Source organism: Silurus meridionalis, chromosome 3 (genome assembly GCF_014805685.1).
Source record: "Silurus meridionalis isolate SWU-2019-XX chromosome 3, ASM1480568v1, whole genome shotgun sequence".
NCBI classification, from domain to species: Eukaryota; Metazoa; Chordata; class Actinopteri; order Siluriformes; family Siluridae; genus Silurus; species Silurus meridionalis.
The window spans coordinates 13,624,268-13,649,043 of NC_060886.1; the positions used below are offsets into that span (position 1 = coordinate 13,624,268).

Consider the following 24,776-nt stretch of genomic DNA (forward strand, 5'->3'; position numbering starts at 1 on the left):
GTTATATTACAGATTATTTGTATTACATTTTACCTCTGGCCCCTCATCTTTTCAGGGTCACCCAGGGCAACAAGGACCTCGAGGAAAACCTGGTGCTGATGGCTGTAATGGAACTCGGGGAGACCCTGGATTACCTGGCAATTATGGGATTGATGGTGCTTTTGGAGAAAAAGTATGTGGAATGCATTCATTTTAACTAAAAAGTACAACAAAGGGTGTCAACTTAAAAAATTGTATTTCGATTTTATTGTACATTTCAAAACCTTGCATCACATACTCTGCCTCTGTACCTATCACTTTTATTAATTCCTCTGCAGGGTCAGCCAGGCAGGAAGGGTGAGAAAGGCGACTCCTTGGAGATTAGCGTTTATATGGAGAGATTCCGGGTAAGTGTGGAAGTAAAGGTTTTAAGAAAAAAAGAGTAGTACATATTGAAATAAATTGAGTAGGTAAGCTTTACTCAGTTCTGTGTTATCAGTATATTATCAATACTATCATCTTTCATTTTACATTAGGGTGAGCCAGGTCTTCCAGGATATCCAGGACATATAGTGAGTTTAACAACACCTAATCTTTTTTAGATTTATAAAGTTTTAGTTCAAAAGCACCATTCATTTTGAACTATTTTATTTATTTATTTATTTATTTTTAAATTAGGGCCCTGCTGGTGCAAAAGGGTTTCAAGGACGACCAGGTATCATGGGTGCTAGGGTGAGTGTGTAATATTAATTATTTAATTTATACTTTTAGATACATGTGTTGTGTATATATATATATATATATATATATATATATATATATATATATATATATATATATATATATATATATAATGTTGAATACTCTCTTATACTCCTCTCCATTAAAGGGTGAAAAGGGCTATAGAGGACCTCCTGGACCAAAGGTAGTCCAAAGTTTTTCAGTAATTCTGGCTCATAACCTGTTATACATCTTACTATTGAATTTAAAAGGTATTAATAGAGAATCGTGCTCCTCTCTATACAGGGCACTCCAACTGTAATTCTTAAAGGAGAAAAAGGAGAACAGGTAATATGAAGATATCACTGTGTCACATAGAATTCATTTTGATTTAGTTGAAGATGTAGATGGTGATAGTGTTAACTTTTGAAAATGCAATACTTCTGTTGACCACAGGGGGAGGTTGGAGCTCCAGGGCCACCAGGGCTTCAAGAATTGTTGGAACCACCATTGCAAGTTAGTCTTGTATCTGAGCTAACCATGTTTTGAAAGAGCAATTATGTATTACTACAAATTTTGTTGTTTATTGTGTGCATATTAACATGAATTTGTAGTTTTACAATTATTATTTCTTTTTTTTATTATTATTATTTACAGGGCTTCAAAGGCGAGAAAGGTTTTAAGGGTGAACCAGGAGATATAGTAAGTTGAATGAGTGTTTTGCAATTAATGAAATCACCTTTTTTCTTTTTTGATAACTGGAATATTGTGATTTCACAGTTATGTAAAGTTTTTGATTTAGCTTATGTGTGCGTTAATTACTGTACGGTAATAGTTAAAATGAAACATCTGTTATCAGCTGCTGTTTTAGTGTTTTAAATAACAGCATTAATTAGCTATTATTAATTAGCTAATGATTAATACTTAGTACCTGTACATAGTACCTCTACACTAATAGATTGATATTTGCACATTACTAAAAAAAAAAAAAAAACAAGTACAACTTAAAAATATAGAGTGCAATAGTAAAATATATATATATATATATATATATATATATATATATATATATATATATATATATATATATATATTCAGGGAACCAACCCCAGCCCGGTCCCAAGCCCGGATAAATAGGGAGGGTTGCATTAGGAAGGGCATCTAGCGTAAAAACGTGCCAAATCAAACATGCGGAGGATCCGCTGTGGCGACCCCTAATGGGAGAAGCCGAACGAATATTTAGTGCATTCAACCTGATGCTACAAATGTTTAAATTGTTTCCTTATTAATCTATACTCAGTAACCCATAAGGACAAAGTGAAAGAAAGAATGTTAGTAATGTCTATAAATTTTTTACAATTCAAAGACCTAAAAGATCACATGCACATAAGTAATCAGAGCCCTTGCAGCAACACTTGCAAATTAGCTCAGGCGCCTTCCGAATCTCTTGATTGTTGCTATAAATTGAGTGGAGTCTACCTATGGAAGAGTTTATTGATTGGACATGATTTGAAAAGGCAGACATTTCTTTGTAGAAGGCATCTAAGTTGACAATGCATATCAGAGCAAAAACCAAAACATGAGGTCAAATAAACTGCCCACTGGTCACTTTGACTAAGCTCTGGAGATCCTCTGTGGAGAGGGGACAAAGTTCCAGAAGGTCAACCGTCATTGCAGCCTTCTACTGATCTGGGCTTTATGGCAGAGTGGCTAGACAGAAGCCTCAGTGCAAAACCTATAGAAGCTTGTTAAGATTTGCCAAGAGGCACATGAGGGCCCTTTCAGTCTGTGTGGAACAAGATGGCCTCAATTCTAAACGCAATGTCTGGAGGAAACCAGGCACCGCTCACTACCTTCCTAACACCATCCCAATAGTGAAGCATGATGGTGGCATCATCTTGCTGTGGGAGTGTTTTTCGCAGCAGCGACTTGACAATGGTCAGGGTTGAGGGAAAGCTGACTGGAGCAAAGTACAAAGATCTTTAATAAAAACCTGTTCCATAGCACTCAGGTTCACCTGATGTTTTACCTTCCTACATGACAACAACCTTAAGCACACAGCCAAGACAACAGGAGTGGCTTAGGGACAACTCTGTGAATGTCCTAGAGTGGCCAAGCCAGAGCCCTAAACCCTTCTGAACATCTCAAGAGACCTGAAAGTGACTGCCCACCAATAGTCTCCATCCAACCTGACAAAGGTTGACAGGATTTGTAATGAAGCATGGCAGAAAATCCATCAATCCAGGTGTGCAAAGCTTGTTGTGCCATACCCAAAAAGGTTTGAGTCTGCAAAAAGGTGCCAAAAGTAGTTCAACTGAGTTCTGAGTAAAGTCTGTTGACTTATGTACGTCATTGTGTTATTTTCACTTTGTCATTATGGGGGGAGATACGTACAGATTAATATACTGTACAGTCCATTTTTTACAACATATAAGAACGACTAATTAATTTCTTACATTGTTAAACTGCAACCAACAAACAGTGCTTTCTGATTATCTTTTGATGGTATAGTAAAAAACTAGTTAAATAGTAATTGTGTTGAATATGATATGTATGTTTATAAACATTAACTATTAATTTCTTGTGTTCATAAAACGTATGTGTTCTTTGAAGGGGTTTCATATCAAAGGAGAGACAGGAATAGTTGGGCCTCCTGGTGAACGGGTATCTTTTTTACTAATATTTTCAATATTACTATCAATAAATGTGTCTGTTTGACTTCTTGCAATTCAAGAAATATTTTATTTTTGCTAATAGGGATCTCCAGGCTTTCCTGGGGTGCCAGGAAAAAAGGTATAGTGCAGTGAGTTCATTGAATAGGTTTGACAGAACATTATCTAATAAACTTCTAATGAACTTCTGTAGATGTCCATAACTAATTCCTCTCTATTTTTCCAGGGTGAAGCTGGGGATGATGGTAATCATGGACAGCAAGGACAAAAGGTATATTTTACGATATAGTAACTGTTATTGCACAGAAAATTGGTGATGACTGTCCAGCATATGTCTGTCTGTCTGTCTGTCTATCTATCTATCTATCTATATATCTATATCTATCTATCTATCTATCTATCTATCTATCTATCTATCTATCTATCTATCTATCTATCTCGTTGAAAATGCTATTTAATGTTATTTATCATGTATCATAAATAGATAAATAAGTAGAAGGGTTCAGATAGATCTTTAATTAGCATCTGTATCGGTCGATGCAGCTTCCAGAGATCGGGGACTGGTAAACGGCCCCAAGAATTCTGATTGGAGCACCCCATATATATATATATATATATATATATATATATATATATATATATATATATATATCAATCTAGCAATCTATCTATCTATCACAGGTATTGTATTTTGGATTTTTGTATTCTGGTACAGCATGAGTAGGTACAGTGACACTGCGCTAACTCTAGTTTCTTTTATATACCCCTGGCATTGTTGTGTACGTTTCCAAGTAAAGAAAAAAATAAATAAATAAATAAACGTGTGCTCCACCACTTATGTTCGTGTGTCACGGGACACCAGACGGTGGAAACCGGGAGTAAAACAAGGTGTAGTTTATTTATCTTGAAGAGACAAACAGAGGATACTCAGAAACTGGAGTGCAGGAAATGAATAAATTCAGCTGTAGCGAACTTCACGAGAAGCGTACCGAGGCACACCGGATCCGTAGGGAGTCCGGATGATCTATGGTAGGTATACGGTAGATCAGACAGCGAGTGAAGGGGGAGAGAGATCTTTTAAAGGGGATGGATTAAGGGGAAACAGGTGCAGGTGATTAATAGGAGGGAGAGGATGAGCGAGAGTGTTGTGCGTTTGAGGGGGGCGTGGCTTGTGGTTCTCTCACATTGTGAGGGAACCCATATTTTAACTATGCTTCTCATATATAAAAGGATTGCATTCGGTACACATGTGCACTGAACCAAAAAGGTTTGGTATGAATATTTGTACTGTTACACCCCACATATACACACTATATTGCCAAAAGTATTGGGTCTTGTGACTTGATTTTTGAGAATTGCATCCCACATTTAGTCCCATTTTGTTCTTATAATTCCCTCCACTCTTCTGGAAAGATGTTCCACTAGATTTCGGAGTATGCTTATATATATATATTTGTGTTCATCAGCTACAAGGGTATTACTAAAGGCAGGTACTGATGTAGGTGAGGAGACCTGGGGTGCAGTAAGTGTTCCAGTTCATCCCAAAGGTATTCAGTAGGGATGAGCTCTATAGCAGGCCACTCAAGATCTTCCTCTCCAAAGCATGTAAACCAGATCTTCAAGGAGGAACAGGTTTGGCTTTTCAAGTTCTCAAGAAATAAAAATGCTAAATGCTCAATTTTATTATAGCGGATCTAAAGATGTCCTGTACAATTAAGTGCCTCCAGCTTAGTGGTAACAGTTTGAAAAAGAAACACATATATCAGAAAAGCTCAGGTGACCCAATACTTTTGAAAATATAGTGTGTGTGTGTGTGTGTGTGTGTGTGTGTGTGTGTGTGTGTGTGTGTGTGTGTGTGTGTGTCTATGTATAGATAGATAGATAGATAGATAGATAGATAGATAGATAGATAGATAGATAGATGTATATATGCATTTGTGTGTGTGTGTGTGTGTGTGTGTGTGTGTGTGTGTGTGTGTGTTCTGAATGTTGCCAACATGTGACTGATTCAATAGGGGGAACTAGGAGAGGCAGGAGAGCTGATCTATTCAAATGGATATAGTGAAGGTAACAGAATACATCTTTTTATCCCAAATGTTAATTTACCTGAAATTAAGACATAAATGATCATTATGGGTTATTTGCAGTCAGATACAGTATTGTGCACACATTTTCTTTTGGCACTTTTGTTCCTAAAGTTGGCCCACCAGGTCCGCCAGGAGAACGTGGATCACCAGGGTCTGTTGGCCTCAAAGGATATAAAGGAGTTCAAGGTCCCCCTGGGAAAGATGCTACAGAACAGCTGTTAGGTATTTTATATTTTTAACATCTCAAATATAACAAAAAATTTTAATATGAGCATTTATTGCGACAGTATGAATCTTTAAAAAACTGTGCCCATTTTATCACAGTAGAACCTGGCCCATTTGGGGAACGAGGGGAAAAGGGAAATAAAGGTGATGCTGGGGAACCTGGTATCCCAGCCTCAGAGCCTGGGCCTCTGGGCTTTGATGGCTTACCAGGACCACCTGGGCCAGCCGGACCAAAAGGATCATGTAAATAATTAACTCTGTGTCTGTATATGTGATTTTGCAACTTTTGTTTAAATGATTATCTTGATTTTTAATTTGTCCCAAATTTGTAATGTATGCTAAAAGATAAACTCTTTCAGAAAGGAATTCATAAATAGATATATATATTAAATACAAATTTGAACCCAGCATTCAGTATTGAAAGATTGTTATGTCATTATGAATATGTTTGGCTACAGGGAGAGTGTTTTTTAAAGGGTCCGAAGGGCCACCTGGACGTCCAGGAAATGCTGGAGTGAAAGGACACAAAGGTAAAACTACGTACCAGTAACAATAGCCTAGAAGTTCTTGTTATACTGTTCACAAAACAGCATATTACTATGTTGAATATGCAGTGCAATAATCATAAGTGTCAAGAACATACCACTCATGTCAAGCGCTGCAGATTGACAGACACTCACAGCACACATATCAACTCTCAACACTACAGCACACTTCCCTGTTTATGTTTTCGTCGCCATGTATTTTGGTTTCAAGTGTTGTCTCCTCATATGGCTTCTTCATTGGTTGTTCATCTCATTGCCTGCACCGGTTTGAATTATATTTTTTATTTTGAATGAATATTTATCACACCCTTTTAAATAAAAACACCTTTTACTGCTCCTGCATCTGTTTAAATCGAATTACATAGTTGCATTACTCACAATAAATGTACAAATGAATTTTTTTAGGTGACCATGGTCATTGCGAATGCATTTTGCAAACCTCCCCTCGTGGACCCCCTGGCCCTGCTGGTGATCAGGGTGACCTTGGAATAGAGGGCGAGTTGGGTCCTCAGGGTGATCCAGGAGACATGGGTCTCAAAGGATTTAGTGGTCTGCCTGTGAGTTACCAGTTGACAACATGTTCCATATAGATTTAAATCCTGTATGCATATTGTGAACCATCTGCAATCATAACTTCTTTTCAGGGCTTTCCTGGGCCACTAGGTTTTCCTGGACCTAAAGGAATTAAGGGAGATAAAATAGAGGTTAAAGAAAAAGGTACACCTTGTTATTATAATGGTTATGAAGTTTAGTTAAATCAAAGAAAAACAAAGTAGTATTAACGTATGTGTACTTTTAATTATAAAATTTAACAGGAGCACCTGGAGATCCAGGAGACCGAGGGGGACAAGGTGAACAAGGAACTCAGGGCAGACCTGGGACTAGTGGAATAGATGGTACCCCTGGGTTTGAAGGCCTTCCTGTGAGTTTCTTATTAGCAACAACGTGCACTGTTTTAATTTTAAGTGGTCTCCAAAATTACAAAAAAACTGCCACGGTGCATCCTGTTTACATAACACTAGCTGTAATTTACAATGTACAATTTGTAATGTACAATTTGTTTGCAGGGAGAAAGGCCAGTTGGTGAACCTGGAGATAAGGGTTACCCAGGCAAACCAGGTCAACGAGGCATCCCAGGACAAGAAGGGGAACACGGTCAAGTAATCGGAGGTGTTAAAGGTGTTAAGGGTATAACTGGTGATGCAGGATTAGATGGTTATGATGGAATCCCTGGCCTACAGGGTCCTTCAGGTATGCATTCAGCCTTCGCTCCTACTGTTTATTCTTCCATCATTCTCAACTTTCATTTTCATTCCGAACTTTGGGTTCAGAATGCTTAAAGTCATGGAATCTGTACATCATGGAAACAATAAACTTAAACATTTAACCTTATTCTTTGCCATTTTTATTGTGCATGAAGGATTTCTTTAATAAATGATTCCATGAGGAATTTTCCTTGAAAATTCTAAAAATGATCATTTTATAATGTGATCTCTGCTGCTGATTCAATTCCAATCAGCTTCTGTCTATCTATCTGTATCTACTGTGGTATTATCTGCTTCTGTCGGTCATCATCTCTTGCTTGCCATTTGAAGGAGACTGTAGTCTACAAGGAGAAGGAGGCAAATGGATTACAGCAGGTAGCTAGATCGATGACAAGTCAAATTCCCTCTCAATAACTCTTTTCTTTTTTAGTGCTTCGCAGTCACTTTTTTTTGCTCACAATCACTGTTAATGCTTTGGGCATTATTAACTTTTCTCCTATTTAATTTTATTCATCCACAAATATTCTTGTGACACTATGTTATATGCTTTGTTTCACATTTGACAATGAGTCGCATGTGATTTAGGCGTTGTATAATACAGGGGTTCCCAAACGTTTTGAGCAAATGACCCCAAATTAACCAATTGAAACCCCATTCACATTTTTTCGATTTTTAATTTAGGGCTTCAGTTCTTGTATGTGTTTTTTTTCTTGATGTCTATTGTGTCACTGTGTGAGAGAAAGAGAGATTTGTCCAAGCAAGATAAATTCTCTTCCAATCAAGGAAGAGAAATTTGTCCATTTTAACTTGTATGCTATAAACTTAAATAGTTATTGATTGAATATGAATCCAGTAAAACTCCGTTTGGGGACCCTTGCTATAACATGTCAGTTGTTCTTATTATTGTTCATATTTAGTTGTTATTTATGCAAAACAAGCAATGAACTTTATCCTGGTGTTTATTTTAAGTGTATGAATGATGATGTTCTTGTCATTACATAGCTTATGTCTTTGGTATATCCCTAGGGGATTGTGAAGCAGTTTCTGGACCTCAGGGGGAGAGAGGACCTCCAGGGCAGCCTGGATTGGAGGGAATGCCAGGTAACTTTTTATAATATTATAATGTATGTATTTTACTGGTATCTGTAATGTTAACAGTCCTATAATCCCGATGTAAACAGACCTGGTTATATCTGTGTGTTCTAGGATTACCTGGTCCAAAAGGATTTGCAGGAGATAGAGGCAAGATAGGACCTCAAGGAGCTCAAGGAGACCAGGGATTTGGTGGCCCCTCTGGAAAACCAGGTTTTTGTCCCTACATACACTCAGACATTTAGTTTGTGCTTGAAAATTAACATTTATACAGTGCTTTGTATGTCATCTTATATTCTAATGGTTTTCCTTACAGGTTTTATTGGACCCCGGGGAGAAGCTGGAAGTACTGGACCAAAAGGGTTGAAAGGTTCTTCTGGTATACCTGGTAGGCCAGGACTTAATGGTGAACCTGGACAAAAGGGTCCTAATGGTGAAGCACTAGGAGCATCTCCTGGGCCCCCAGGTGAACGTGGACCACCAGGACAGCAGGGGATAAAAGGTCCCCCTGGAGATCCTGGCACAGCTGGATACCCAGGTAAGGAAGAACTTGATAATAAGGTTGGTTGTGGACTATTACATTATAACTTTGGATTTTATAAACATATTCTATAAATACAGGGATTTATTTTAACTTTGGTACACTACAGGTATGGAGGGAATGCCAGGAATGGTTGGGAAGAAAGGTGAATCAGGTCCCCCAGGCTTACAGGGAGAAAGAGGAAAACTTGGACCAGCAGGAACATTTGGGTTTCCTGGGAAGCCTGGTCAGATAGGATCCTCTGGACCTCCTGGCAAAACTGGACTACCAGGTATATAATAATATAATTAATATTTCTTTCTTTCTCATTAGACAACTTTTAGTGTTTTCTGTTATTGGACAAAATAGTCAATTCATAATAGTAATAATATATTTTTTCTGTTCTTCAAAGGGCCTAGTGGAGAAACAGGCCATCGAGGAAATGTTGGTCCTCCAGGTCCCATAGGAGTAAAAGGTGTTAAGGGAGAACCCGGAAGTGATTCAGGTCCAGGAGATTATGGAACACGTGGAGATCCAGGAGACCCTGGACATGTAGGGAGGACTGGTGTTATTGGGCTTAAAGGTCAGAATATTAAAATGTTCAAATGAAAAACAAATATAATGTGTAGAATAAGGTGCAAATGACACATTATAGATATTTTTTCATTTTACTAAAATGTATATTTCTTGAGAACAAAAATTTCACATGATATTAAAAACAGATCCACTATTTATATTGAAACAAGATTACACAAGCATAAATTACCATCCAGACTTATTTTTATTTCTTCATGTTATGCCCTAGTTGAGCACAAATTTTAGCCAGTTGTCAAATATATTTCTATACAGTAAAATTTATAATTGTGAACTATCTAAAATGTCAGCCTTTAAATAGTTCTAATAGTTTCTATCAGTACATTGGTTAGATATTTTTGACACAATTTAGGTCTAATTTTTATTTCTGCAACTGTTTTCCGATGAGAATTACAAGGCTCACGTAAGTGTCCGCTTTCATGCTTCACATGCAGTGCATCCACTTGTGGACAGTGTCAAATGAACTAAACCATGAGTTACAGATATGAGAATAAATTTGTTTTGAAAAGTGCAAAGGAAAAAAGGAAAACTGGAATGACCAATTATAAACCAACTAAATTCTCAGCAAAAGTTTTTCTAAAATGTTTTTACTCATCCTTATTAATCAATATCAACCAGTTGAATCGCTTTAATTCATTTGTAAATGCCAGTCAAAATGTTATTGTTGCACATGAATCTTTTAAATCTAAAGAATATTGTCTACACTTTTTATTTGGAAGAATATAAGTCTGAAATTGGGTTCACATGATCCTCAACAAAATATTTTGTATAGCTATTAATATTTATTTCTCTTTACAGGTATAAAGGGCTCAGAAGGCATGCCAGGTTTCCCAGGAATGGTAGGAAATCCTGGTCTAAAAGGCCTTTCAGGAGAGATAGGGCCAGTAGGATTTCCAGGACTAAAAGGAGAGAAAGGAGGCTTGGGCCTACAGGGAGAAAAAGGTTCTAATTCTTTATAAAAAATAATGACATGTACATGTTCTAAATATTGTATTGTTTGCAATGATAATAATTATGTCTCAAAGGTCACACTTTTTCATTTTGAATATTCTTTGTTAGGTGAAAGAGGAGTTATGGGCCCTCAAGGTAACATGTCTGTTACACAACTTAGACACATGAAAGAGGTTATGAAGGGTGCAAAAGGTGACCATGGACATGAAGGAGATCCAGGTTTCACTGGTCCCCGAGGTGAGTACTCTTATTAAAATTAGTCTTATTACACTGAGCATGGAAAAGTGACAAAGATAAAAAAAAAAATAGAAATTCAAAAGTCATTGTATGTTTAATATAAAAAATGTAAAAAACATTTTATTATATTGTATGTCTTTGGATGCAGTAGTATGACATTTTCGCTTCACTAGAACAGGGAGACCCAAACCTGCTCCAGCATTACAATGCCCATGTGCACAAAGCAAGCTTCATAAAGTTAGGGTTTACATGGGTTAGAGTGATGGACCTTGAGTGGCCTGCTATTGAGCTCTGGCTTTAACCCAAGTGATCACCTTTGGGATGAATTGGAACACTGACTGCACCTCAGGCCTCCTTATCCTATATTTGTAGTACCCTTGTGGCTGGATGAGCACAAATCTTCACAAGCACATTTCAAAATCTAGTGGAACAAATTTTATAATACCAAGTGTGGGCTCAAAAATACACATATAAATCTTATAATCAGGTGTCTACAAACTCTGTCCATTTAGCAGACGCCCCATCCAGCCTGACGTATATTTCAATATCCTGTATTATATGTAGTATATATTTCAATATCCTGAATCTAATAGTCTTTTAAAATATTATGAATTCAGTGGCTTTTAAAATTGTAATCTTGTGAATGTAAAATAAATCTTTGTCAGCAAAATCCAGAATACAACATTCTGTATCACATTCACAAAGACACTTACAGTGTAGATCAGACTGTAGAGAACATATCAATCAATTGTCTTAGCAATTGGTAGCTATCCATATACTGTAAAATATAATAATAATAAAATAATGAAATGAGAAATTTACAAAATTTAATGTTTTAAAGGAAACATAACTCGAATGCATGTAAACAAACAGATTTTGTTGCTTTTACCCTTTAGGTTTCAAAGGTGTGCAAGGGCTTCCAGGAAAAGATGGGTCCCATGGATTACCTGGTCTACCCAGCAGTACAAAAGGTGTGAAAGGACAGACTGGAGCTCAGGGGCTTCCTGGTCAGAAAGGGATGCCAGGCATTCAAGGGCCTCCAGGAATTCATGGATTTCATGGATCAGCTGGAACTAGGGTAATACTCTGCCCCAATACAGCACAACATCAGCATTTTTAAAATGTCTTTAAGTAATGTATGATGTTTTGTGAATTTAAGTTTTTGTGGTCAATAATAACTTAATATCCTAGGGGGACAAAGGTTCACCTGGTGCTTATGGACCAACAGGTGAAGTTGGATTCAAAGGCATCAAAGGTAATATTGAGCTTTGCTTACACAATATCTTTTTGTACTTCACTGTCTAATACTTTAAATTAAAGATGATTTGTGCAGCAACAATTTACAAATGATAATCCTGTAATCATAGCCTTCAATAAAATCTCTGACCAACATGTCTGACCATCAACTCACATCTTTAAATCATTGCTAAGTGAGATTGTTCTGCTTCAGGTGACCAGGGTGATGTTATCGATCTTCCGGGAGCCACAGGAATCAGGGGGGAAACTGGGCCTCTTGGACCTTTAGGTGAGGCAGTACAGTACTTAGTCATTACCTGGGGATAAAAAGTCCAAATGATTATTTTCAGCAACATGTTTGTGGAATGATGCTGAGGATTTTCTTATACACATAATGTATTGTACCTTTCCAGGTCAAAAAGGTTCCATAGGTGACCCTGGAGTTACAGGAACTCCTGGTTTCGATGGCATTGTCGGAATTAAAGGGACTCAGGGTGAGCCTGGAAGACAAGGCTTACCAGGTAGGAAAATCCACTCATAATGAATGAATGTGTTTTAAAACCATTTTATTTCAAATACCAGGTGATTCTTAAACATAAAGAGAAATCACGCGTAACTGGAACTGTTCTTTTATCAGGTGCTGATGGTCAACCTGGGTTTCCAGGAAACCAGGGTTCTAAGGGCTGGCCTGGACCACCAGGAAAGGCAGGGGCCCCTGGTAAACAAGGTCATTTGGGACAAATAGGTATGTTTAATCCAAAATACAGATATACAAAAATGTACAATTAATTATTTTATGCAATACCCATTATCTGTAATACAAGTTTCTGGTTATCACTTACATTTTAGCAGCTTTATATATATATATATATATATATATATATATATATATATATATATATATATATATATATATATATATATATATATATTATACTTCTCACAAACTCTCTTTTTGTCTTGAACCTAAAAGCATTTAAAATATGTAGCTTGTCACACTATGGAGAGCCAGAAAGTACAAACCCCTTGTCCTAAAGTTTACATGTTTACAATGTGCCCACACCAAAGGCTCCTTCCATATTATATCCTTCCATATATCTTCATCATACCACTAATGTTTTTCTATGTTAAACAAGCTTTTTAAAATTTAGTTATTGACAAATTTGTATCATCCACACTACATGTCCCTGTTAATGGGCTGTTACTATAGAATGATAACATATTAGAACAAGTACAGTGCATTCAGAAAAAAGTTAAGACCCCCTTTACTTTTTAAAAATGTTATGTTGCAGCCTTATACTACAATAGATCGAAATTTTTTTTTTTTCTGATTAGTCTACACTCAGTACCCCATAATGACAAAGTGAAAACAGAAATGTCTGTAAATTTATTATATACATACAAGTAAGTATCTAGATTATTTGCCACAACACTTGAAATTTAGCTAGAACTGCCTGCAGAGTTTAAAGATAGGATTGTTGCAAGGCGCAGCTATTTGAAGTAATGACTTAAAAAAAACAATTTCTGCTGCACTGATGATTCGCAAAGAGCACAGTGACCATAGCTGGTTACCTGGCCAAGCTAAATAATCAGTAAGAGAGGCGATCAAGAACCCAATAGTCACTCTGAGTGAGCTCTGGAAATCCTGTGATTTTTTTTTGTTTTTTTTCTTTTAAGTAAATTCTGTTTTCACTTTGTCATTATGGGATACTGAGTGTACAGGTGCATCTCAATAAATTAGAAGAGTATGGAAAAATTCATTTATTTCAGTGATTCAACTCAAATTGTGAAACTATAAAAAAATTTTTTAAAAATTAAATGCACTCAGACTGAAAGTTTAAGCCTTTGGTTCTTTTTAATTATGATGCTTTTGGCTCATATTTAACAAAAACCCACCAATTTACTTGCCCACACTGCCAAAAGCACCAAAAGTTTGTTAAATGACCATTCATTAACATTTAAAATTTCTCACATCCCCACCTATACTTGGAAATGTCCAGTAGCCATTGAGAACAATGCATTTTCATTTTAGCCATTACTAACTGCAAAAAAATCTGAAAAATCAAGCTTCAATGTGACATGCTGTGGGTTCACTAATAAAGTTGCAATAAAAGAAAAATTTGCAACAAAAAAATTATTTTCTTTCTTTTCAGGTTTTCCTGGCTTTGATGGCATTTCAGGATTGCATGGCCTTAAAGGTCAAAAGGGCCTTCAAGGTGTTGCAGGTATGTCTTAAACTTTCTTTAGTTATTTAAAAGTAATCTTTTGATTCATGTACCAAAATTGGTAGATAGGACAGCCAAATGTTTTGTCAGAATACTGAATGCTTAGTATAACAAATCCTAAATACCAAAATAAAGGTATATTTCCTAAACTATTCAATGTATTATCTTTTTAGCTCTAATCCATAGCAATGTGCAATTTAGAATTTGTTGCCTAATGATCAGGCTAATTGTAAGGAGTTACATAATCACTCACATTTATTGGCTTGGGGTAAATGCAATCAATTTTGATCATCTATAAATCCATCTGTTTGATTGTGAGAGGAAAAAAATGTTTACTCTCTTGGTTATTTTACCTCTTTTTCCTGGTTTACTTGTTTTTGTTGACCAGAGAATCATGTCTTGTGATTGAGGAGCTTGCAAAAATCAAATTCATTGAAAAGATGCAGATTTTTTAAGAGAGGCCATGCAAATAATTTATACTATTTTATTATTATTATTATTATTATTATTATTATTATTATTATTATTATTATTATTATTATTATTATTTACAATAGCCTTGTCTTGTTAACCAGCTTTTGTTTCCAATGCCCATAATATATACTCTTATTAGGTCTTGATGATTGGGGGGAACCAGGTGAGGATGGGGTAAAAGGAGAGAAAGGAAATGCAGGTATTCCCAACACAGAGGCCGGTATCCCTGGAGCTCATGGGCTGAAAGGTTCAATAGGAGATCCAGGTGGGTCACCATTAAGCTTTTATGTTCTCTCTGATTTTGAAATAGTAAAATTATTTGTAATTAACCTTTAAACTTAAATTCTAAACTTAAAATACTAAACTGTTTTAGGTGATCAGGGTGAGCCAGGCCCTCCAGGAGAGCAAGGGCCGCCAGGAGCACAGGGAATTCCTGGCAGAAAGGGTCTATCAGGGGACCCAGGTTTACCTGGTCAGAAAGGTTTTCTAGGTAAAATATTAGAAATACAATATTAGAACATGCTAAGATTACATTAGGAGTTAGCAACATTAGCACATATTTCCCACAGTGATAAAACTCATAACATTGCAACAGAAATCAGCCTATATGTTTGTAGTCTGATCAGCCTTTCTGATCCTTTTTTTGTTTAGGCCCCCCCGGAAAGATTGGTCTTCCAGGTTTTCCAGCTCCACCTGGAACTAAAGGAGATCGTGGCACTCAAGGCGATCTTGGCTTCTTAGGACCAAAAGGGCTATTAGGAAACACAGGAGACAAAGGATTTTCTGGAGAGTCTGGTGTACCAGGAGGAAAAGGTATGACCCAAAACAACAGAAATTTTATTTGTATTATAGTAATTAAAAACATTACACTTTAAATGTCCTTTTCTTTTACTATGGACTAGGTATTTGTCTAATCTAGACTGTGCCCCTGATTTATTTTTATTTAATTTAATTTTTTATAAAATTGGTTACAGGTATAAAGGGAGAAATGGGAGACATGGGTGTCCCAGGACCGACTGGTTTACAAGGTGACAGAGGCCCTGCTGGATCAAAAGGAGGAACTGGACCACCAGGTTTTCTTTCTTTTTTTATTTGAAATTATAAATTTTTTGGCAAATTGAATTCCTATGTTCAGATGTTTGTGTATAACAAACATAACTCTGACACTGAGGTATTACCTCTCTCAGGTCCTCCTGGCCTCCCTGGTGCCAAAGGACTCCCTCCAGTTCCTGTGAAGGTGCCAGGGGAGAGAGGGCCCCCTGGTCCACCTGGTAACCAAGGAACACAAGGAGTAAGAGGGGAGTTAGGCCCTGTGGGAGACCCTGGAGATCAGGGTAAATTCAATGTTCAAAAATCTAAATATTAAACAATTTGTTTATTTTAGGTCTGAAATAAAAATGACTACTCTTTCATTAAATAAAATAGAAAAAAAAAGAGTTAAAGTTTCTTTACTGTTTTTTCTTGTCCTAGGTTATAATGGACCACAAGGGCAAAAGGGGATGCCAGGGCTGCCTGGAATACCAGGAACACCAGGTTTCCGTGGGGATGATGGACCAATCGGACACCAAGGTCTTCAGGGTCTAGAAGGTGAAGCTCACAGAATTCTTGAATAAGCTGGTGTGATAAGAAGTTTAAATGAATTCAAGAGGATATTATGTCTCAATTTAGGATATTCAAGCAGTGGCTTGCTTCTTGATAAGCAAGAATTTAGTAAGTGACCTGCACTGCTGTTGAAGAGCAGTCACTATCGACTTGTAAATATAAATGTAGTGAACATTAAGACATGCTGTATGGGGTTGTTACCTATTAGCCTGGAATATAAAAGGCTTTAACAAATAAATTAAATTATTATGTGATCAGTTTAATTTTGTCTACGGGAAATGTTTACATTTTAGGAAACCGTGGCCGTCCTGGTAATCCTGGTCTGCCAGGTATGCCTGGACGCAGTGTCAGTGTTGGGTACCTTCTGGTGAAACACAGTCAGTCTGATCAGACTCCAATGTGCCCTGTTGGAATGTCCAAATTGTGGGATGGCTACAGCTTACTTTACTTTGAAGGGCAGGAGAAAGCTCATAATCAGGACCTAGGTAAGTAAATAAGGCTTTATCTGTATGCCAAAGGATTGACACTGAAGCTATATATAATCAATACAAATCAGGTTCTTAAATATTCTCTACTATGTTATCCAGGTCTGGCAGGCTCTTGTCTCCGTCGTTTTAACACCATGCCATTCCTGTATTGCAACCCTGGTGACGTATGCTACTATGCTAGTCGTAACGATAAGTCCTATTGGCTCTCCACTACTGCCTCTATTCCCATGATGCCTGTGGAAGAGTCAGAAATAAAGCCCTATATCAGCCGTTGCTCAGTATGTGAGGCTCCATCAGTGGCTATAGCTGTACACAGTCAGGATATAACTATCCCACAATGCCCTGCAGGCTGGAGAAGCTTATGGATTGGCTACTCCTTCCTTATGGTGAGCATTTAGACATTTGCCATTTGTGATGGACAATATCATATCACACTATGTTCTTTACCAAAATTTGTCTTTTATACACAGCATACAGCAGCTGGAGATGAAGGAGGCGGCCAGTCTCTGGTGTCTCCAGGCTCATGTCTGGAGGATTTCCGCACCACTCCCTTCATTGAGTGTAATGGAGCGAAGGGTAGCTGTCACTACTTCTCTAACAAGCACAGTTTCTGGCTAACATCCATTGACCAGTCTTTCCACAGTTCCCCTGAGTCTGAGACACTCAAAGCTGGACAGCTCCTCTCGCGAATCAGTCGATGCCAAGTCTGCATGAAAAACCTGTAACTTGTATGAACTTGATGGTGTAGCCATTTTTGTGTGCAGCTCAGTCCAGAACGCCTGGTAGGGTTTCACAGAGCTCATAGTAACTACTAAGTTGATAAACCAAACAGGATTGTTGACAAAGATTTGGTTAACAGCTCACATAAATTGTGTAATTACATACTTTTACACTATCAAGGAGAGTTTTTAGTATTAGTTTTTTTTTCTTCTTCAATATGTACCCCTCCCTATGTGCCTAAGGACTGAAGATGTGTAAATGTGTTGAAAGGAGAGGTCAAAGAAGCATCAGAAACTTTAGAATTGTTTTAACTTTACTCATTTGAAATGGTGCTTTTTCTAACTTATTACCTCACTCATCAGCGAGATTGTGTAATTGATATTACAAAGTACATCATACAGCAAAACCAAAGACGCCCATATTAATGCACTGCTTCCCTTATATTCATCTATGTGTCACACTTCCTGTAGCCCTTAGAACCTCTGTGTGAGTTATTCAACAGCCAATTGCCTTTCACTATAAACTATGTTTAGTTTCAAACGATACTTTCACCTTAGTGTTGCTTTATTTGTGTTTTTAATCAGTAATTTGATCAGGTATTGAACTCTATTTTACTAACACTCTTTACCAAATGTACATTTTGTTTTGTGGGGAATTTGCACTTGAAATACAGTATGTCAGCATGATCATTAGTCTATGCTTCCTCAACAACTTCTGAGCACCAGCATGCACCTCTTCACATTGCTACAGAACAGCGAGACGTTCGCTAATATGCAAACCACAAGATAAAACTGCAAAATGCCATTTAGAACATCATGTCTTACTGAACTAAGTTTATGGATTCATTTGTTTCTATTCTGTTACACAGACTGCACTGATACCTAATGAGAGTTGTTTTTTCTTGTACAGTTAAGAAATAAATGAATAAATTGTTTACTACAGAAATCACATCACAAAATCTGATATTTAATGATAAATAGACCAAATTCTTCAGGTGAATGACCCGATTTGTACTTTGATCAGCCATGCATTCCATTGCCACTCAGATGTGTATGTCTAGTATAGCATAGCATAGCATAGCATAGTACTTGTCTGACCATAAACAAGTAAAAGGAGTTTAAACAATGGGTCGTTGAATTAAACATTAACAAGTTAACAGTGTATTTATGTGGAATATATTTTTAGACCATGTTCTGAATAATTGTGACTGTTAGCCTTACTGAACATCAACAAAATAAATGCTTCTCTTTGTACACATTTGCTGTGTTATTTGTTTGCTTATCCTATCAAGACAAGTTAATGATTATTGACCATGACCATGAATGTTTTGTGGCATATTGAGTTATAAAAATGCCTACTGCTATATGTGTAAAGGATTTTTAAACAAATATTCAACAGAGAGCTTCATTACATTTACATATCACTCACAACTGTAATAAAAAAGGAGGCATTTCTTTATATTAATCTGAACATATAAACCATTACAAATTGCAAAATCTTTAATAATGAATACTATTATGAGTATCTTTGGTTGACAGAGTGGTGCAGCGGTTAGCATTGTCAAAGCTCCAGAAAAACAGGTTTAGTTCTGAACTCGGGTTAATGTTCATGTTTCTGCGAGGTAAGTAATATCTTCCAATAGGTGGAATAGTTGGCTAATAGTAGTGAATGTGTGTACACAAGGGGCTGTGTGATGGACAGGCGTCCCAGTCAGGGTTTATTCCTTCTGCCAAGTGTTCCTGGAGTAGACTTTGAATCCACTCGGTAGCAATAATTAATAGAGATAAACGTGAAATAACTTTTTGGACAGAAGTACTGTGGACAACTGAACATCTCAATCATATTTTGGTCTTCACCAAACTGTTAGTACAAAGATAAAAGCACAGAAATTAGATTTTTTTTTTCTCACCTGTAGTTTTAGGATACTCTTAAGTGGAACAAAGGCTCCAAAACCTGTTTAAAATACCATTCTGTGTGCAAAGCAATGTGCATATTGACTTTGTTTATTTGGCTTAGCTTGCACAGAGCACTAACCTCAGCTCCACTGAACATCTGAAATACAGACTGAAGGCCTCCTTATGAAACCTCATTGCATGACCTCAACATTTTCTTTTTGCTTTATTTGTGGTCTGGTATTTGTTGTTTTACCGCACCACAAGGGCCCAATGAAGCTTTTCTTCCCTAGGTCACTGGCTCGTACTGTAACCGTGACAAAGATAAAAATGAGTACTAAAGATGGATAAATGAAAAGTATGTGTATGCTAACTTACAATCGTGTTTATTTATTTTAATGAATAAATGCATAGTTTATATTTTTGCACATTTGGTTCAATGTTTTGTTTTGTTAATAGGATAAGCGGAAGCACCAGGAATCACAGCATATCACACAAAATTCAAAATCATCAATGACAACTCTCAACACTGATCATTACAAATTTACTATTTTGAAATTTGGTCTTGCTTTCTAACAGAAATAGTTACAAGAGTTTATCATGAAATGTAAACAACTGTCTGTGCCTTTATTGTTTTAAAGAGTAAATCCACATTTCTGTACTTGGTGCTCCTTCTTAAGCACAGCAGCCAGCTTTAGTCCTCTTAGCTGTGCTCGGCGCTTCCAGGTCGACCGTGGAGCTCTCGCCCTCATTCCTCTTCTTCAGAATTGAGGGCACCACAAGGTCAAAAATTGTTTCAAACAATACATCCACGTTGTAGCCAGTTTTCGCACTGGTCTCAAAGCACATGCTTTCAGCGGGTAGACAGGCCTTCTCATCCAGCCCCTTGTAATGTAGGACACGCCTATACAGAGCCATGGCGTCCTCTTTGTTCACCTGTTTGCGTTGAAGGGAAGAGGAAGAAAAAGACAAGCGTGCAGGTTCGGTCCCCTCCTCTCCTTCCGGATTCGAAGCCTGTGCATGAGAGTCAGTGAGGTCGGCTTTGTTGCCTACTATGGCAAAGATGCAGTCGGCGTTGGCAGTGTCGGTTAGGGATAGGAAGCGCTCCTCCAGCTCTACGTAGCTTTGCCAACTGGTCGTGTCATAGGTGAGAATGACTGCAGCTGCACTACGACAGTACATAGAGCCAAGGCCATGGAACTGCTCCCGACCTTTAATCAGGATAAAGAGAAAGCACATAGGAAAGGAATTAAATGAATTTATAAAATCACTTTTTTTACACTTTAATAAAAGGTTTGTATAATGTTTTAAACAATGGCAAGTGGGGAAAAAATGGTTGCTTTTTGTGGAAATCCTGGTCCCCAACAATCACAGCCACAGTACACACCTCGACACTCACAATACAAATCTCGACACTCACAGCCAGAGTACACACCTCAACACTCACAGCCACAGTACACACCTCAACACTCACAGCCACAGTACACACCTCGACACACAATACACACCTCGACACTCACAGCCAGAGTACACACCTCAACACTCACAGCCAGAGTACACACCTCGACACACAATACACACCTCGACACTTACAGCCAGAGTACACACCTCGACACTCACAGCCAGAGTACACACCTGGACACTCACAGCCAGAGTACACACCTCGACACTCACAATACAAATCTCGACACTCACAGCCACAGTACAAACCTCAACACTCACAGCCAGAGTACACACCTCGACACTCACAGCCACAGTACAAACCTAAACACTCACAGTACACACCTCAACACTCACAGCCACAGTTCACACCAACACTCACAGTACACACCTCAACACTCACAGCCACAGTACACACCTCAACACTCACAGTACACTCCAACACTCACAGCCACAGTTCACACCAACACTCACAGTACACACCTCAACACTTACAGCCACAGTACACACCTCAACACTTACAGCCACAGTACACACCTCAACACTCACAGCCACAGTACACCTGTGCTGACTTAAGGATGTGAGACTAGACTACCATATCTTTCGGACTATAAGCCGCTACTTTTTTCCCACGTTTTGAACCCTGCGGCTTTTTCCTGGTATGTACTGTGCACATGACTAAAAGCATTCTGAACCTAAAGGCATTCTGAAATTTAATGTACATTATAATAGTTTAACATTTACATTTTAAACGTCAACATAACGTCTACTGTACTGTATATTTTAATTGTGTTTTAATGCTTATTTTATTTCTCTTCTGTTTTAACAATTGTTCTTACATTTTACTTCTCTTTTTATGATATATATTTTACTACTTTTATGTTAATTCCAATTTCAATACTATTTTGCACATTGCTTCTTGCACTTTGTTCAGCACCTAAGTTCTACCTTGATACAATAACCAAGAACCTCAATGTTTTAGTCTCAGTAAGTTAAGGCCCAGACCTCAATCCAGTTTGGAATGTGTAGTAAGACTTGTTCCTTAACACACTCCATCCAATCCAATCTTTCTAGCAGTCTAGCCCAGAATGTCATATCCCTGAATACATTCTGTTATTGCAGCTAAATATCAGTTTTTTTGGGGGGTAATTAACTTTGACAATTTCAGGTAAGTCCATTATTCAATTTACTCATTATTCACACTTCAATAAATATTAAAAAATAATAAGTCGCTAGCGATTACTGAAAGTTTTATGAGACACACATTACACGAGCACGTGACTCGGCTTGATGAACAAAAATCTGTAGTGTTTTAGGTCAGCTGTCAACAGCAAGGAAACTAATTCCACAGGAAGTGGTCTAGCAGAAACAAGTATAAAAAAGGTAAGGCCACTGTTGAACGAAAGATATACACCAACCAGGCATAACAAATACTGGTCAAGAGAATAACACAGATTATCTCTTTATCTCTTAGTGGGTGGGATATATTAGGCAGCAAAATAACATTGTCCTCAAAGTTAATGTGTTAAAAGCAGAACAAAGGGCAATCAAAAGGATTTGAGTTTGACAAGGGCCAAATTGTGATGGCTAAACAACTGGGTCAGAGCATCTCCAAAACTGCAGCTCTTTAGGGGATGTTCCTGGTCTGCAGTGGTCAGTATCTTTCAAAAGTGGTCCAAGGAAGGAACAGCGGTGAACCAGCGACAGGTTCATGGGCACGAAGGTTAATTGATGCATGTCGGGAGTGAAGGCTGACCAGTATGGTCTGATCCAACAGACGAGTTCCTGTAGCTCAAATTGCTAAAGGAGCTTGAGGGTTCAGGATTGTTTTGGCAGCAAATGGGGGACCAACACAATATTAGGTAGGTGGTCATTATGTTATGCCTGATCAATTTAAATGAGCAAAAGTCCTGAACAGATAAAAACATATTGTGTGTGATTGAAGCGAGGTAATTACCTTTGACAACTTGTCCTGTGACAATTGGTTCACATTCTCATAGGAACAGTCTACTATGCCTGCTCTATTATAGGAAACTGAGAGACCTCATGATGTTTCATAAGAAGGCCTTGTTGACTCAGATGCTTTGGTCGGCTGTGTACATGTGCGCTGTTTGAACATTGTACAGTCTGGGTTAATAATGATACTTTGTAAACTGAATCATATGACTTATGTCTCTGTGCTACTGCACCGTAGCTAAACACGAGGTCTGTTTAATGATTGCCACACACATTGTACACTCAAGACTGACGAAAAAAAACACGCAAGAGCTTGATGACTAAGACTAAAAATGTTTTAGAAAAGTGAAAGATTATTTGGGTGTTTTTTTTTCACTGGGTTGTCTGTTTCATTATGTATGTATGTATGTAAGCTACAGTATGGGAAAATAAGGAACCCCCTCAAGTCAGAAACCAAAATATATGGTTCGGAATGTATGACGCACTGTGGGGAAAAAAAAAAAAGTTCGAACATTACATACTACTATAATGTGTAGCATTTCAAATATGCAGGTATTGATTGTGGATTGTTATATGCACTTCGAATCGAACCCAAAATTAATACTGCTACATGAATAAAAATGATTAGTATGATTGATATTGTTCTTATTAGGATATCTTATTGTTTAAGCTGCCCTTGTTTCCTAAAATATAAATAAATGTTTCTATTTTATGTAGCTTTATTGAGACCAATGCATACACTCACAACAATTAATACTCACAAGTGCCCTTAAGATTATAGTAAAGATGCTACTACAAACTCAAACAATAAACAGGTGCAAATGATTTGATTGACGCTGTAAATCTGGGAACATTCTGGAAATAGTTGGCTCATCTTTCCTTAGCTGTTTAGAGTTGTGGTGGATCAAGAGCCTTTCCCTGGAATACTGGGAGTGAGGGAGGGGCATACGGTGGAAAATTGCCTGTCCATGATACACAGACAGAAACAAACACACATATAGGGGCAATTTGATCTCACTTACTGTCATGTTTTTAGAAGCCAGGGGAAACCACACAGAGACAATGGGACGACATGCACCAAATTTTGGGCACTAAATATTATCACTGCAAAGAACGTTTGAATGAATCAAGGTAATATTTGACATTTGTACAGTACTATCAGGAACAGCCTAAAGCTTTTTAAGGGGGGTAGTGTTTAAGGCAGTGGACTTTGGGTAATGAGTTCAGAGACTTTAAATCCCAGCCACACCAACCTGCCACTCCTGGGCCCCTGAGCAAGAATGTCTAACCAGTGCTCAGTTGAATGAATGAGATAAATGTAATTCGCCCTACACGTTTGTCAAATGCAAAATGAAAAATGCAAGTTTCTGAAACGGTTTTGGAGGCCATGAACCTCATCTCCTACCTGCAGTGTCCCATATGGAGATATTGTAGGGTCCCCACTGCTTGAGAAAGAAAGCCCCTCCAACTGTGCTCACAGTGTCCTTGAATTTCCTCTCGGTGTACCTGTGCAGCAGGGATGTCTTCCCCACGTTCATGTCACCCAGCAGGACAATCTTCACATCAGGCTTTTTCAGTTTCTTCGTGGGTTCGGCCATGGTCACCAAATCAGCACACAGTCAGCTGTGGTCAAGCTCTGAACGCCATAATCCACTTTTTTTATCCCGTTAAAACCCAAAAATGAACGCACTTAGGGGGGAAAAAGTCCAAACGAGTGTTTGAGTCTGTTTCTCACGTGGCATGGTTGAGCTTTTACTCCAAGGGTACATATATGATTACGATCGTAAAAAAAAGAACGCTTTTAGTGGAATGGTATTAAACTTGGAGCGGTCATGTTTAGGAAGTTCAAGTTCAAC

General features: G+C 37.7%; 2 protein-coding genes across 4 annotated transcripts in view; one reads left to right on the forward strand and one right to left on the reverse strand.

Moving 5' to 3' along the window:
* col4a2 (collagen, type IV, alpha 2) overlaps positions 1 to 18,889 on the forward strand; it is a 56,636-nt gene extending 37,747 nt beyond the window's left edge. The window contains exons 7-48 of one of the 3 annotated variants that reach the window (XM_046844786.1): positions 56 to 172; positions 318 to 386; positions 516 to 551; positions 658 to 711; positions 869 to 904; positions 1,006 to 1,047; positions 1,156 to 1,215; positions 1,357 to 1,401; positions 3,313 to 3,363; positions 3,457 to 3,492; positions 3,598 to 3,642; positions 5,387 to 5,438; positions 5,570 to 5,680; positions 5,783 to 5,926; positions 6,142 to 6,213; positions 6,634 to 6,785; positions 6,873 to 6,945; positions 7,044 to 7,150; positions 7,296 to 7,479; positions 7,824 to 7,868; positions 8,520 to 8,594; positions 8,700 to 8,798; positions 8,902 to 9,123; positions 9,236 to 9,397; positions 9,518 to 9,688; positions 10,498 to 10,641; positions 10,759 to 10,887; positions 11,784 to 11,965; positions 12,079 to 12,142; positions 12,338 to 12,412; positions 12,537 to 12,644; positions 12,761 to 12,868; positions 14,277 to 14,348; positions 14,962 to 15,087; positions 15,196 to 15,312; positions 15,474 to 15,635; positions 15,797 to 15,895; positions 16,010 to 16,156; positions 16,293 to 16,409; positions 16,718 to 16,909; positions 17,012 to 17,298; positions 17,383 to 18,889. In XM_046844786.1, coding sequence (XP_046700742.1) covers positions 56 to 172; positions 318 to 386; positions 516 to 551; positions 658 to 711; positions 869 to 904; positions 1,006 to 1,047; positions 1,156 to 1,215; positions 1,357 to 1,401; positions 3,313 to 3,363; positions 3,457 to 3,492; positions 3,598 to 3,642; positions 5,387 to 5,438; positions 5,570 to 5,680; positions 5,783 to 5,926; positions 6,142 to 6,213; positions 6,634 to 6,785; positions 6,873 to 6,945; positions 7,044 to 7,150; positions 7,296 to 7,479; positions 7,824 to 7,868; positions 8,520 to 8,594; positions 8,700 to 8,798; positions 8,902 to 9,123; positions 9,236 to 9,397; positions 9,518 to 9,688; positions 10,498 to 10,641; positions 10,759 to 10,887; positions 11,784 to 11,965; positions 12,079 to 12,142; positions 12,338 to 12,412; positions 12,537 to 12,644; positions 12,761 to 12,868; positions 14,277 to 14,348; positions 14,962 to 15,087; positions 15,196 to 15,312; positions 15,474 to 15,635; positions 15,797 to 15,895; positions 16,010 to 16,156; positions 16,293 to 16,409; positions 16,718 to 16,909; positions 17,012 to 17,298; positions 17,383 to 17,637 — 4,644 coding nt within the window. In that variant the 3' untranslated portion in view covers positions 17,638 to 18,889. The remainder of the gene's footprint in view (positions 1 to 55; positions 173 to 317; positions 387 to 515; positions 552 to 657; positions 712 to 868; positions 905 to 1,005; positions 1,048 to 1,155; positions 1,216 to 1,356; positions 1,402 to 3,312; positions 3,364 to 3,456; positions 3,493 to 3,597; positions 3,643 to 5,386; positions 5,439 to 5,569; positions 5,681 to 5,782; positions 5,927 to 6,141; positions 6,214 to 6,633; positions 6,786 to 6,872; positions 6,946 to 7,043; positions 7,151 to 7,295; positions 7,480 to 7,823; positions 7,869 to 8,519; positions 8,595 to 8,699; positions 8,799 to 8,901; positions 9,124 to 9,235; positions 9,398 to 9,517; positions 9,689 to 10,497; positions 10,642 to 10,758; positions 10,888 to 11,783; positions 11,966 to 12,078; positions 12,143 to 12,337; positions 12,413 to 12,536; positions 12,645 to 12,760; positions 12,869 to 14,276; positions 14,349 to 14,961; positions 15,088 to 15,195; positions 15,313 to 15,473; positions 15,636 to 15,796; positions 15,896 to 16,009; positions 16,157 to 16,292; positions 16,410 to 16,717; positions 16,910 to 17,011; positions 17,299 to 17,382) is intronic. The other 2 variants (XM_046844787.1, XM_046844788.1) reach the window with 2 other exon arrangements.
* Positions 18,890 to 19,889: 1,000 nt separating this feature from the next.
* On the reverse strand, positions 19,890 to 24,774 carry rab20 (RAB20, member RAS oncogene family). The gene is made up of 2 exons (XM_046844797.1): positions 24,326 to 24,774; positions 19,890 to 20,735 (listed from the first exon to the last, which is right to left on the reverse strand). Exons 1-2 carry the CDS (start codon positions 24,516 to 24,518, stop codon positions 20,200 to 20,202), a joined length of 729 nt encoding a protein of 242 aa, XP_046700753.1. The 5' UTR covers positions 24,519 to 24,774; the 3' UTR covers positions 19,890 to 20,199.
* Positions 24,775 to 24,776: the final 2 nt, after the last annotated feature.

Coding starts and splice junctions, on each gene's coding strand:
- rab20 (XM_046844797.1), bottom strand. CDS start 24,518: ATGGCCGAACCCACGAAGAAACTGAAAAAGCCTGATGTGAAGATTGTC. Junction 20,736..24,325: donor CTCCATATGGGACACTGCAG/GTAGGAGATGAG, acceptor TCCTGATTAAAG/GTCGGGAGCAGTTCCATGGC.